We start from the raw sequence: 13,722 nt of genomic DNA on the forward strand, positions 1-13,722 counted from the left end.
TTTTTTTTTCGCCAGCAGTCAAGATGACTTGTACTATGAAACCATATGTTAGGGAAAGAAAAATAATGAGAAACAAAAGATGTAGCAAACAGCAGAGCCTGAGGGTATCAGAATATTATTTATAATTTGACTACAAATAGTGATCTAGTGCATCAATAGATTAGCAGAGCGCAATTTAGTATGGCAAGAAAAATAATTTTCAAAATGCTATCAAAATTCCTCATCTCAGGAAAAAATAAATTGTCTGAGATGTTTCAAGCAACTTAATGGCAGATGGCCAATATCTAAAGCATTTTTTTAAACAAATGCCAGGAGCCTTGGTGTGTGTGATTCACTCTTTATGAGAACAGCTTTATGGTATTCATTAGGATGAATATCTATTGGACTTGAGGGTGTCAGAAGACCTTAACTGTTCACAGTGCCATATAAATCATGTCAGGAAGAGGGGCTAAATTTAGACTGATTCTCCCTGACAGTGTTGAGGGCTGTGAGTGCAGAAGGTGCTCCATCTCCAGTGCTGCTCAAGGTTTGGGATGGCAGGTTTATACAAACGATGCAAGGGTGAAACCAGAGCTCCATCAGAAAGCTGCCCGGCGTTCGCAGGCAGCAGCGCAGGGCTGCACTGCTGGCTGCTCCCAGCTCTTCTCAGCACCCTCTTCCTATTCGTGGTAAGGCTTGTGGGTATCACTGCATCCTGTTCCTACAGCAAATATGAAGAATTCTTCAGGAAAAAGCAGGTTTAGGAGGGTCCAAACCATCCACAATACATTTTTCTTTGTCCAAGAATCTGCAGCTTGAGAAACCTCTTTTATTGCAGGTTTGCTCAGCATGAGCATACCTTGAAATGCCTTTCTAAAGCTACACAGGGGCTGAGTGGTGCAGTCAGTTATAAGTCAATTTTCTGTGCATCAAGATGAATTTTTTTCTGCAGCTGTACTTCGTGAAGGTGGAGGAACCTTATTATCTCTGTGCATAACACAAAGACAAGTTGACTGACTTCTAGGCTCTGTGGTTGAGCAGCTGAGACTGTGGAGGTCCAGGCTTTGTTGCTATCCCTCTTACTATTTTTTTTTTTTATTTACAGAACAAATTTAAAAAAAAAAACTATTGCAGATGTCTGACTGTGGGTCAACTGTATACCAACTTAAGAAAAAAAGCATTTCTAGTTAAAAAAGGCTTCCGTGCTTGTTATTGGCATAGAACAATTGGTCTGATTTTCAAATTTGTTATCCAATATGAAGTTATCTCTCTTCATCAGAGTTGCAGGAGGCTGTAGAGCTATGCTAACACTGAAGGCTGCAGAGAAGATTAGGGAGAGGTTTCTTTAGCTATTAGAAATAAGGCAGAAATGGCATGCATCAGCATTAGGGAGGTGGGTGCTGTGCCCTTCCTGGGTTGTGCTGCTGCCCTGACTCTGCCAGCTCGCCTTAGCCTGAAGGAGATGATGTTTAGGCTGAAATTTTATCCTGGCATAGAAGGATGTTCTTATGTGGTTAGCAGTAGAAACTTGAAAGTCATCTGCTTTCCCCAAGAAAATGCTTGGGGATTGGATTGATGGTCTTGAGATAAAGGCTTTTGTCTATAATGAGATCTTCTGAATTAGGATGGGCTGGATAGATGACTGTAACTACATAGCTGTATTATTGGATCTTTTATTTCTTTGTAAAATGACAATACATGGATTATATTGCAAAGAGGCCTGATTGTCATACTATGCTTGTTTAAATTACAATGTTTACTCTAGCACATTGTTAGTTTTTCTCAAGCTCTAGTACTCAGCTACTTTCAAATAAAGAGCTTATTTGGAGAAGCCTGCAGACTTTACACCTCCTGTGTGTACAGTAGTATCTATACCATGAGTGAATATCCGAGAAGCAATAGCTCTAATCTTATTTTGGAGAGCCCTGAACGTATGTACTTGTCTATTAAAGATGGATCCATTTGTTTGTGCTATTGTGCATGTTTCTGGAGTGCCATGAGTACACCCGTTGCAGCTGCACAGGCTGAGCTCTCTGCACTGTGTGTAGCTAGAGGAAGCTTCAGTGTCGTTATGAAATAGCATATATGGGCACTTACACAGTTATAGACTAGTAATTGTAGCTGTTGCATCATGGATGTCTCTTTGCTCACAGGCATCAGGTTTCTAATGATGCTAAATATGCTGGAGACGGATGAAGAGTATATATTTTTCTGTCAGCACTTAAGCAGCTGCTGAATTCTATCTTGTACAAATAATAGCTGCTTGTTTGATACTGTGAGCATTCTGCAATCTTTAAATTAAATCTCTTGTTAATGATGACTATCACCGGGTTCTCAGCAGTCCTATTATGTAAGTTCCTTTGAAAATGTGTTTAATCCTTCAGAAACTGAACCAATGTCTGAATTCATCTAATGTAAGCACCGATGAAGTGGGATTTTGATGTCTGTCTGTCTGAATTATATGCCATAAAAATTGTCCTTGCAACACTATTTATACATCATAACATATCCCCTACATTATGTGATGATCAATGACGAGTCCAGAAAAATCAACTGAGGGAGAGAAGTTGAGAAAATGTAATGTGAAAAACGATGTTGTCAGTTCCTTTTCTATACAAGGAGGTGTTAAGCATTGCCTTTATGGAGATGCAAAAAGTGTGACCAGGAGTTCTTAAACTTGCATTTAATTTCTGTGTCATCTGAAGGAGATTGTACAAGAGGACTTCTTTCTCTCTGTATTCTCACTACTCTGGGTTTGGGGCTTTTTTCCCTCTCTTTGTTGCAGTATTTTTCTCTTGTGGAGATTGCCTGAAGCAAGAGACCTAGCTGCTCAGTCTCTTAGGAATCACGATGATGAGCACTTGAGACTCTAGTAGGAAGTGAGGTTAAATTATTTGTCATCACCTTCAAATAGATCTTTTGGAAGCAAAAAATGCTCATGTCAATAAATTGCTTTTGTGTTTCATCCTTCTCCTGACATCCCAAGGTACTCCATTTCAAATCCATGGAACAAAAGTGCATTCTCTTGAAATCACTTTGTGTGCATGTGTCTCAGGTGTCAGCTACTTCATTGCTAAGGAAAATAATATTATTGCATGGCTTCTGAAGATCAGAGAGTTCTTTTTTTTAAAAAAAAAAGCAACCCTTAAAGAACAGGGGCATGTGAGAAGAACAGAAGATTCGCACATCACAGTGCAAATGGGATTTATGTTTACCTTTTGTGCTTTTCGGTGTCTTCTGACAGCACGAAGCGTTGCATGGTTTCTTGGTGCACCCAACACCTGAGTTCACCTGTTGGTTCTTTCTCTTGCACCAAACTTCACTCCCCTGAGACCCCCACGATGTCCTAACATGGCTGGGCTGGGGATTCAAGACTGCCCCTTTGCCAGGAGGTGCACACAGCACTGGTACTGCTGCTTTTATCTGTAAGAAGCTAATGACTTCCATGGATTTCCTTCTCTTCCAGGAATAATTAATAATTGAATTTGTAGACGCCCATATATACAGGAGCTATTCCTGAAGCACGTGGTAAAACTTTCTGCTTGGCTTCTTCAGCTAAACCTAAGAGGGCAAAATATTTGCCACACTAATATTGGAGTTGGAATTAAAATTGCGCCCATCACTTAGGTTTACCCCTGTCTGAAAATGGACTTTGGGCCTGATTTGCTGCTCACTGGGTTACTACGATAGTAGTTTGATGTAAACTAGAGGGAACGCTATTCAGTCAGGCCCAGGAATTTGGATATTTTTTGTTTTATTTTTAGTGTCTGAAGACTATTTGATATATGTAAAATATGGCAATTGCTTTACAGGTTCTTTAGTAGTTTAAAATTGGGCTAAACTTCTAATTGCAATAGATAGCACACTCTTGTTCTAATTGTATAAATTCATACATGTTTTATGGATAGGTAGTTACATTTGACTCCATACCTGGACTTTACTCTATACAAATTCTCGATGTTTAATACTCAATTAAATGGCTGTTTTCAGTAGAGGAAAGCATTCTTGTCACTGGAAATTCTGTTAAGTTTTTCAAATCTTTTTTGGACACTCTTAACATTGCTCTTGGTTTTTTAAGTGGATTTTGCTCAGGTTCCTTTCACAGATATCTTCACTGCTAAAGGTTTTCTTTCTGTTGTGCGTTTGGCCAACGATGCTTCTGGAACTTAATATGCTTAATCAGTATTGTTTGTGTGCAGCATTTCAATCCCAGATTCACTTCCCTTGGCATGCATTTCTGTTGCATTGCTAATTCGGTTATGTAGCTGAGCTGAAACCACTTAAAAGCATTTTCCTTGTCAGGGCTTGGAAATGTAATAAGGTCTGTAATCAATGAGAGGGGAGTGAAATAATGAAAAGGACAGTATGTGGATCTTCACAGTCTGGAAGCTCTCTTAACCCTGCTGAATTATTTGCAGAATTTCAATGTTTCCAGTGTAGCTGAGACTTAAAATTGAGGCGCTTTCTTAGAGGGTAACTCAAACATAATCCATAGGTTGAGTGGATCAGACGTCAGTGGTGCAGCTTGGTAATTAGAGAGAGAAACAAAACAGGGGGAAAAGTGTAGATAATTAAATATGCTCATATAGGAGGATTATATCTTTGCTTATCTTCAAGCAAATCACTTGTGGACATATTTAGACATTCTTTGTGCTTGTAGAATTTCTCTAAGAAGGTGGTGATCTCTCTGTGCTTATTTGTAATTCTGGTCCACCACCTCTGCACTCAAAGAAGAAAATGTACACAAAAGTGTATATGTATTTTAGAAATATAAATAAATCCTGTATTTATATAACTATATATTCAATAGTTATACTTCAAATATACATTTAATATTTAAATATTTGTATGTAATAGATACATTTATTGAGCGAGAGAGCAGAGTATATATGTATTTATAGAAAGAGCTGCCAGCACCAACCACAACTGTGTAAACTTTCTAGATGAAGCCACATTGAGGGTGGGAGAAGGGGTTAGACGTATGAGCAGAATTTATTGCAAACTGTCTGGATCTCTTTGCCGAGTGTGACTTGCGGGAGGGGACTGCAGATCCGGTGTGCCTTTCTTTTATGAGCTGAAAAAAAACTCGAAAAACTTTGCTCATAGGCTGGCTAGAAAATGATTCAGTCTGATAGACAGTGCCCCAAGGGAAGTCAGGTTGGAGAGGACCCGGGCTGCTCCCTGATGATGGCTTTCTGCAAGCCCAGTGCTGCTGTGGAGGGAGGAGGCTTGAGCTGGCTCTGGACAACAGGGTCTGGTGCCAGTAGAGCTGCTGTTCATCAGCACAGGAGGGAGAGATATAAACATGTTACCTGAGCAGTAACAGGAAAATGGGCTTCTTGCCTCTGTTAAAAATCATTAGTTCTCACAGTCATTAACAACTCGATTTCCTTTCCTTATTGGTATCAACCAGCTAATTTAAATTCACTCATCCCTATTTCTAATTAAGAATGTTAACAAAGGAATTTTCCCCACTTGTATCCTCCAACTGAGCATTTACTTTGATTGAACGTCTCTCAAATATTTGCAAGAGATGACTCTGAGGGCTGGTTTCTTGGAGCTCCCGGCAGTACCCAGACCTGCAGATACTGCAGGAAGGTGATCAAGACCGATGTGAGGTTAGAAAGAAGTGTGATGCTGCAGGTGGAACAAGTGGGATGTGGTGTTGCCACCCTTGGAAAATAATTGCACTTCTGCTGCTTCCATCGATGCAGCTCAGAACACTTCACAAGCAGTAATTATGTTTCATGAAACCCTGGTGAGGTAGGTAAGTATAATCACACATTTTGCAGCTGGACAGATTGAATCATGCAGGTGTTACCTGGCCAAAGTAAAACAAGAAGTTACTGGACAATTTCAGGAAAAAAAAAAAAATAAGATTCTTGATTCTTACCCTGTTGTGCCTTGCTTTAAGCTCTGTAAATACTGTTTGGTTTGCTGCTTAATTGCAGAGGCACCCAGTTATCATTTCATGCAACCATAAAAGCAAGAAGGCCACCTTATTGTCTGGTTTTACTGTCATGTTACCAGGTTACATCTTCATCTCAAGTCTGAGAGGGAGAGAATGGTTAAGGCACGAGCCTACCACGTAAAATACCTAGATTCAGCTTCTTTGTCAGTGCTGTTGAGTTCTTTTGGCTCTTTGTGGTTTAATTTCTGTGTTCCAATTTCCCATCTGTGAAGTGCCTCCCTTCTCTCAGACTTTTTATGCCTTGGCCTGTCAGATGAGAGGATCTCTGAGGCAGAGGGTTTGTAGTTTCTAACACGCTGGGCGCTGCGGCGATCAAGGAATGACTGTCAAAGCACTGCTTTCACCTGATGCAGTTGGGATGACATTAAGCGTTTGGATTCCTTAAGTTCTTGTCTGCTAAAATATTTTAAAGGCAATCAGTGGATTCTGAAGGACATTTCGGTCTCTGCAGGTTGGGGACAAGGGGAGTGCATAGTTAATGCAAACACGGAACTTCCCGAGGTCGCGTTAATAGCAGGCACGTTCGCTCAATTCTCTGGAGCACCCCTTCGGTTGCATCTGAAGTGATTCTTTCTTTCCTCAGCCTGTCTCTGTCTTTCAATTAGAGACTGGGATTTGCAACAGAACAAAACATCAGACTTTAAAATACCAGCTGTGCTTTATTTTAAATGCTTCCTTCTTTCAAAGACATCCTTTGGGAGCATACGGAGTCTGGTGTTTTCTCCAAGATGGTCCCTGTAGGTTAGAATTTCAAGTTTGTGATTATGATAGTGTTTGTTTCTCCAGATTATGGTAGAGTATCTTGCAAGCAGAAGTGTTGATGATTCTACTAACAAGAAAGAAGGTTTGGTTTTGGCTTAATTAGTAAAACCATAACTCAAAATGTTTTATTGTATTGACTAAAACATGCAGTTCTTTAAATGTGCTCTGAGAGGATTCATTTGTATTTGATATGAGGAAAATGCTGTTCCTTACTGTCCTTCTGTGTGTGTGTGTGTATGTGTGTGTGTTTGTTTTTGATGTGCAGGACAGGAGAGAATTGGCAAAGACTCCCACTATGAGCAGGAGGGGAAGGTCCAGTTCGTGATTGATGCTGTGTACGCCATGGCGCACGCGCTCCACCACATGAACAAGGACCTCTGTGCCGACTACCCAGGGGTCTGCCCCGAGATGGAGCACGCAGGAGGCAAAAAGCTGCTCAAGTACATACGCAGCGTTAACTTCAACGGTGAGCTGAGACTGCTTCTTCAGTAGTATAATTTCACTTTATATATTTTTTTCATTCAGTGCAGATCAAGACTTTTTTTATTGTTTCACTGGAGTTTGTGGCAGAAGGCCCTGTTTATTTAGTATCTATTTGAAAATATTGTGCTTTAGCCAAGGCAAATAGGCTACTACTGTCCAAAGACGGAAATCGCTGCTGCTATTTTACGATACCTTCCAGAAGACTGATTTCCTATGGGAGAAATAGCTAGGTAAAACCCTGAGCTTGTCTCTGACTAAATATGCCTGTTGAAACCCCAGAAGTTTGTTGGCATAACACGTCATTTTTCCTCTTTATTTATATTGCTTCCTGTACTTGGCAAAAGCTAACTGGATGAAATTCTGGTACCCTGAACCCAGCTTAGCTGCATGCTCAAGAGAAGGGAGAGGACAGCTAACGGGGCCAGGTCCACAAGCAGAACTAGAACTAAGTGGTTTAGACAGAGTAGTTACTCCAACCTTCATTCCTGTAGTGAGACTTCAGAGGAGACGGAACATCCTGAGAATGTGAATGGGAGAATTTTCTCTCTTTGTCTGCTTATCATTTATCCACCTCTGCCTCCCAAGTGTGGCAGTGATGGTTGTAATTCCAGCCCTCTGTTTCATACAGTACAACGGACTTTCATGTATTTTTCTCTTCATTGCATTGTATGAATATCACCAAAATTTCATTGCCTCTATATGTTTTACTCTAATTTTATTAGTTTCATTAACAAACATTCACCTGCAACCAGCCCAGAGGCACCAGAGCAGATCGCTTACAGCAGGTAATATTACAGCAACCTAATGTTATCTCCCCTTCATAAACCTTGCTAATGTACTTAGCAGGAGGTCTTACTGCTCTTGGCCTAGCTGTGTACAAGATAGAGATCTGAGATTTAACCAGGAGCCAAAAGTTAGACCTCCAAATCCATATTTAGAACAGATTTAGGGAAGTACTGAAAAAATATCCTTTTGAAATGTGCGAGGCAGCCAGGGCTGTCGCTGCCTGGGAAGAGGGGTTTGCATAAGCTTCATGTTCTTGTTGGGCAGCCCAGGGAGGCATTCCCTGCTGCAATCTACTAATAAACATTTTTATTAATAAACTTAACAAAACCCACACATAGCCAATAGGACCTGAGAGATTTAAAGGTAGGAACACAGATGGTATTTCATGGTCAAGCTTGGTCATTTGTGCCAAGGATATTTTTCTTTCCTGTATAAATCATCTTATAAACAGCAAGGTGAATATGAGATTTTAATTTCTTTCCTTGAAGTAAGTGGTGTTAACTACAGCCAGGAGCAAATTTTGAGATGAATGATCTGAGGAGGTCTGGAGAGTTCTACTTTCCTCATTTTGGAAGGTTAATTATAAAGGACAAAGCTCCTGTAGAAGTATAGCATTCATGTACAGTATTGCACTTGGGCTATTTTAGTACTGGAAAGCAGCTCATACGTGGTCATTTCCTGACAGTTCTTGCATATAAAGATGGTGAACAGTCATCTAATATTTTTAGCAGAGATGAGAAATAATTTATGATAAATTGGGCATCCAGCTAATGTTGCCTACTGTCCAGCTCCAAGAATTGGTTTGCACCAACTTCGGGTTCCTTATTTGTGTTTCCTTGGTCAGGCTTTTAAAAGATTACTTTTTTTCCCCTCATTTGTGATTGATTTACATGGCCGTATGGTGTTTTTCTTTGCTTGTATACATGGAACTCATGTCCTGCACAGGGACTGAAGTAGTCATTTGCTTTTTAGCATGGGAGGGAGAATGGTGGCAAAACTGAGATAGCTTTAAACCTTTTTAATTTCTTTTGGCTATCTGGGTGTAGGCATTTTTCATGGGAAAAGAACAAATTCCTTCTAAGGTTCATTATCCAGGGGCAGAGTTTAGCTTTTTCTTCTAATATTCATAGTGCATAACTGCACATGTGCTTCTGTGCCAAGGCTCCATGTTCAGCTGTGACCCTCCTGGGGCTTGTTCCTCAAGCTATGGAAAGATGCTTTTCTCAGTTCTCAGTATTATATAAAAGTGAATTCCCAGAATTGCTGTGGATTGGTGCAGTCTTCCCAGTGGTGCAGGATAAACAACCATCATATAACGCACCAAATGGATGAGGCCAGCCTGAAAAATGCAGAAGGATGAGGGAATGGAAGAAGCAATGAGAGAGGCTTTGGCTGGTTTGGGTGGTGTATTCCTGCTGATAAAGCCAGGGAGCCCGTGGGACATGGGTGCTGGTGCATATGTGTTCCTCAGCCATCATGTCATGGCTGGGAGGGCACTGCTGGGCTTGTGTCAGCTGTTTTGGTTTTAGCCTTGATCTTAATCTCCCCTTCCCTGAGTCACGGGTGCAGCTGTGCGACTCCATCTCATGAAGGTTAGGACTTGGAAAGCAATATTTAGTCTATGCTTAAAATCCTGTTCTCCCAGTCTTCTACCTAAATTTATAGTAAAAACAGAGTGTAGAGCAGTGGGAGTGCTTTGTCCAAACTGTGCCAGAGAGAAAAAATGTAGCCCATTTGCAAGCATCCTGAGCCCACAAGCTCAAGATCCTCTTTGCATGTAATAGATCTCCTTGTCACTGTGCAGTTGAAATCATCCTGTCTACCTGCTTTTGGAGTCTTTTATTCCTTGCAAAGGTAATGACATTCATGCAGAAAGAGCTCAAGCAACGCTTTAATGAAGAGAGACTGGATTTGTACTAGGAGCTCAGTATGAATTTTGATATCGTCACACTACTGTGAGAACACAAAGGCCCAAAATATGAAAAAGTTAAAACCCCAAGTCTTCATGCAGTGAGACTCTGAAAATCTCAAAGTGCAAAATGGTTGTATTTTTGCCAGTGAAAAAGCTAAAGATTCTGTTCTTCCAAGCCCTTCAGGTCCTCAAACGTGAACTGAATAATAAACACCTTGGCTAGTTACACCTGTCTAGCACTCTGTCCTTCTCCTATTAATTCATTTCTCATCTTGTGCTGATTAAGAGATTGAAATCCTACAAATTCAGTCAGATCATGTCTTTTTTTGAATACATCCTGCAGGTGAGAGGGTGTCATGCACTCTGTGTCTGTGTAGTGAGAAGGCAGCTTATTTGTTGGGAACTGAAGATGAATCAAATTGTCATAGCCTCTGAACGAGCAAGAAGCTGCAGTCTAGAGGCTAATACTCAGTTTCTGAAGTGCTTGCTGGGGCTGAGCAAAATTCTTGTAAATCTTAATAGAAGGAAAATAAATCCTAAATTATCAAAAAACAACTACCCAACCATATGTTTTAATAGTTAGAAGATCAAGAAGTCAAATAACAAATAGGATCATTTTTGAAAATATTGTTTCTTCTCTGTAATAAGGTTTTCATACATTACTTTTTATTATTTTCATAAGTGCACAAAGGAGCTTGAATTGCAAGTGGGGACTGAAATGCTGTAGCAATTTAAAACAGGACTGACAGGTCCCTATAGACAGATGGTACAAAAAGAGCACCAAAGTATGCACCAGAGCCCACACAAAGATTAAAGAAGGCTTACACTTCCTAAGCAGATCCTTGGCTGGGAGTCCAATTACTCCAACTTCAAAGTCGGGAAACGGGATGCTTCTGCTTGACTTATGACCCGAGATCATCAGTTCTTTGCATTTCTATAGATATTCGTCTTCCCTACAGATCCCAGACTTTTCACAGCTTTTTTTCAGTATCATTTTAACACATAAATGGTGAGGTACCTGAAAATAGCAACAGGTGTGTACTACTGACTATCAAGTGTCCATATCCATGTACAAGGTCGATGTCCCAAGGGACTGTGCCTTTAGGGGCCTCTGGAGGTGACCCAGCAGACAATGCTGTATTGTGCAGTGTTGCTGTGGAGTCTGCAGCCCTGTAGCATCCAAGTGCATCCACTGATCTTAAGGATTTTTTTAAATGTCAGTGTTTAAAAGCTGTCTGCGTGCAGCTACGCAAAGCAACAATTAGCAGTAACCTACAAAATGTTTTCTTGCTCCTGTAAAACACAGAAACAGTGCATTTTTGAGTGATACTTCCTGATACATTCTTGCTTTAGGACCTCTTAGGCCCATAACAGCACCTATCCTTCACCTTGGCCATCTGCTTATTGACCGTGTTGTCCGCTGCCCACCACTTGGGCAAGGAACGGGGGTCCTGCCAGCACTGTCTGTGGGTAACTTGCTTTGGGTGCCCAGCCAGGGGATGGAGAGGCTTGGCTTTATCCCATGCACCACAGTGAGGCGCCCATGGCTTAGCCAGGAGGGTTCTGGGGAACGTTCCCAATGCCCCATGATGATGACCATAGACATGTTCTCAGCCACTTCCCCTCAGTCTACAGAAGACTTAGAGGCAGCAGTTTGCCTCAGCACTATTGACTTTGGCATGGCCATGATGATGGCATTCACTCTCAGTCTACCTCCTGACACGCAGACAGGGACACTTCTTCATGTCCGTGCTTGTCAGGATGTGGGGAATCCACAAGTGTCTATGTGACATTTTAGGAGCCTGACTTGAGCTCCTGCCCTTTGAATTGCACTTTTTTGTCAGCTCGGACAAAACTGAGCTTAACTAATAATATACAGCCTTTTAAGAGTTGTAGCTAAATCTCATTTACCATTTGTGCTGACTTTCCGAAGGAGTCTAGGAATTACAGCCATTTCTCCTTAGTCACTTTATTTTCACTGTAAATGCATTCTGGCTACATTAATGTGTAATGATAATTAAATACTACTTTATTTTCTTTATGCTTCCATAAAGAAAAAAAGAAGGGTCTTTGTCATAGAAGACTCCCTTCTGAAAGGAACAGAAAGCCCAATATGCAGACTGGACCCACTTTCTAGGGAAGTCTGCTGCGTCCCTGGGGCCCAGGTTAAAGATGTGAAGAGAAAACTTCCTACCCTGGTATGGCCCTCAGATTATTGTCCATATTGATTTTTCAGATTGGAGAAGTCAGGAAGGGGGATCAGAACTGCTCCCTTGCACTTCCAGAGGTCAGACTTCAGCCTGTTTAGGAGCGTGGTTGACAGAGTCCCTTGGGAGGCAGTCCTGAAGGGCAAAGGAGTCCAGGAAGGCTGGACATTCTTCAAGAAGCAGGAGCAGGCCGTCCCTATGTGCCGAAAGACGAGCCAATGGGGAAGAAGACCAGCCTGGCTGAACAGAGAGCTTTGGCTGGAACTCAGGAGAAAATGGAGACTTTACAGCCTTTGGAAGAAGGGGCAGGCAACTCAGGAGGACTACAAGGATGTCGTGAGGTTATGCAGGGAGAAAATTAGAAGGGCCACAGCCCAACTAGAATTTAAACTGGCTATTACAGTAAAACACAATAAAAGATATTTCTATAAATACATGAGCAACAAAAGGAGGTCTAAGGAGAATCTCCGTCCGTTATTGAGTGTGGGGGGAAACATAGTGACAAAGGATGAGAAACAGGTTGAGGTACTTAATGCCTTCTTTGCCTCAGTTTTTAATACTCAGACCAGTTGTTCTCGGGGTACCCAGCCCCCTGAGGTAGAAGACAGGGATGGGGAGCGGAATGAAGCCCCCATAATCCAAGGGGAAATGGTCAGCGACCTGCTACACCATGTAGACACACACATGTCTATGAGGCCAGATGAGATCCACCCAAGGATACTGAGGGAGATGGCAGAGGGGCTCACCAAGCTACTTTCCATCGTTTATCAGCAGTCCTGGCTCACTGGGGAGGTCCCATTTGACTGGAGGTTGGCAAATGTGATGCCCTTCTACAATAAGAGCCGGAAGGAGGATCTGGGGAACCACAGGCCTGTCAGTCTGACCTCAGTGCCGGGGAAGGTCATGGAGCAGGTCATCCTGAGTGCCATCACATGGCACGTACAGGACAACCAAGTGATCGGGCCCAGTCAGCGTGGGTTTATGAAAGGCAGGTCCTGCTTGACCAACCCGATCTCCTATGACAAGGTGACCTGCTTGGTGGACAAGGGAAAGGCTGTGGATGTTGTCCACCTGGACTTTAGTAAGGCCTTTGACACTGTCTCCCATGGCATTCTCCTGGAGAAACTGGCTGCTCATGGCTTGGACAGGTGCACTCTACGCTGGGTAAAAAACTGGCTGGATTGCCAGGCCCAAAGAATTGTGGTGAATGGAGTTAAATCCAGCTGGCAGCTGGTCACGAGTGGTGTTCCCCAGGGCTCAGTGTTGGGGCTGGTCCTGTTCAATATCTTCATTGATGATCTGGATGAGGGGATTGAGTGCACCCTCAGTAAGTTTGCAGACGATACCAAGCTGGTTGGAAGTGTTGATCTGCTGGAGGGTAGGAAGGCCCTACAGAGGGACCTGGACAGGCTGGATTGATGGGCTGGGGCCAACTGTATGAGATTCAACAAGGCTCAGTGCCGGGTCCTGCACTTGGGTCACAACAACCCCATGCAACGCTACAGGCTTGGGGAAGAGTGGCTGGAAAGCTGCCCGGCAGAAAAGGCCCTGGGAGTGTTGGTCAACAGCCATCTGAATATGAGCCGGCAGTGTGCTCAGGTGGCCAAGAAGGCCAATAGCAT

General features: G+C 42.3%; 1 protein-coding gene across 3 annotated transcripts in view; it reads left to right on the forward strand.

Annotated features, from left to right (window-relative positions):
• The window catches only part of GRM7 (glutamate metabotropic receptor 7), a 313,728-nt gene that overhangs the window by 196,220 nt on the left and 103,786 nt on the right, over positions 1-13,722 (forward strand). For all 3 annotated transcript variants that reach the window (XM_087744649.1, XM_087744651.1, XM_087744650.1), the window contains exon 6: positions 6,978-7,178. In XM_087744649.1, the coding sequence (XP_087600775.1) occupies positions 6,978-7,178 (201 nt within the window). The remainder of the gene's footprint in view (positions 1-6,977; positions 7,179-13,722) is intronic.

The sequence above is a fragment of the Nipponia nippon genome, unplaced genomic scaffold (assembly GCF_047370975.1).
Source record: "Nipponia nippon isolate SJK-2023a ecotype South Korea unplaced genomic scaffold, ASM4737097v1 scaffold_9, whole genome shotgun sequence".
In the NCBI taxonomy this organism is placed as follows: domain Eukaryota; kingdom Metazoa; phylum Chordata; class Aves; order Pelecaniformes; family Threskiornithidae; genus Nipponia; species Nipponia nippon.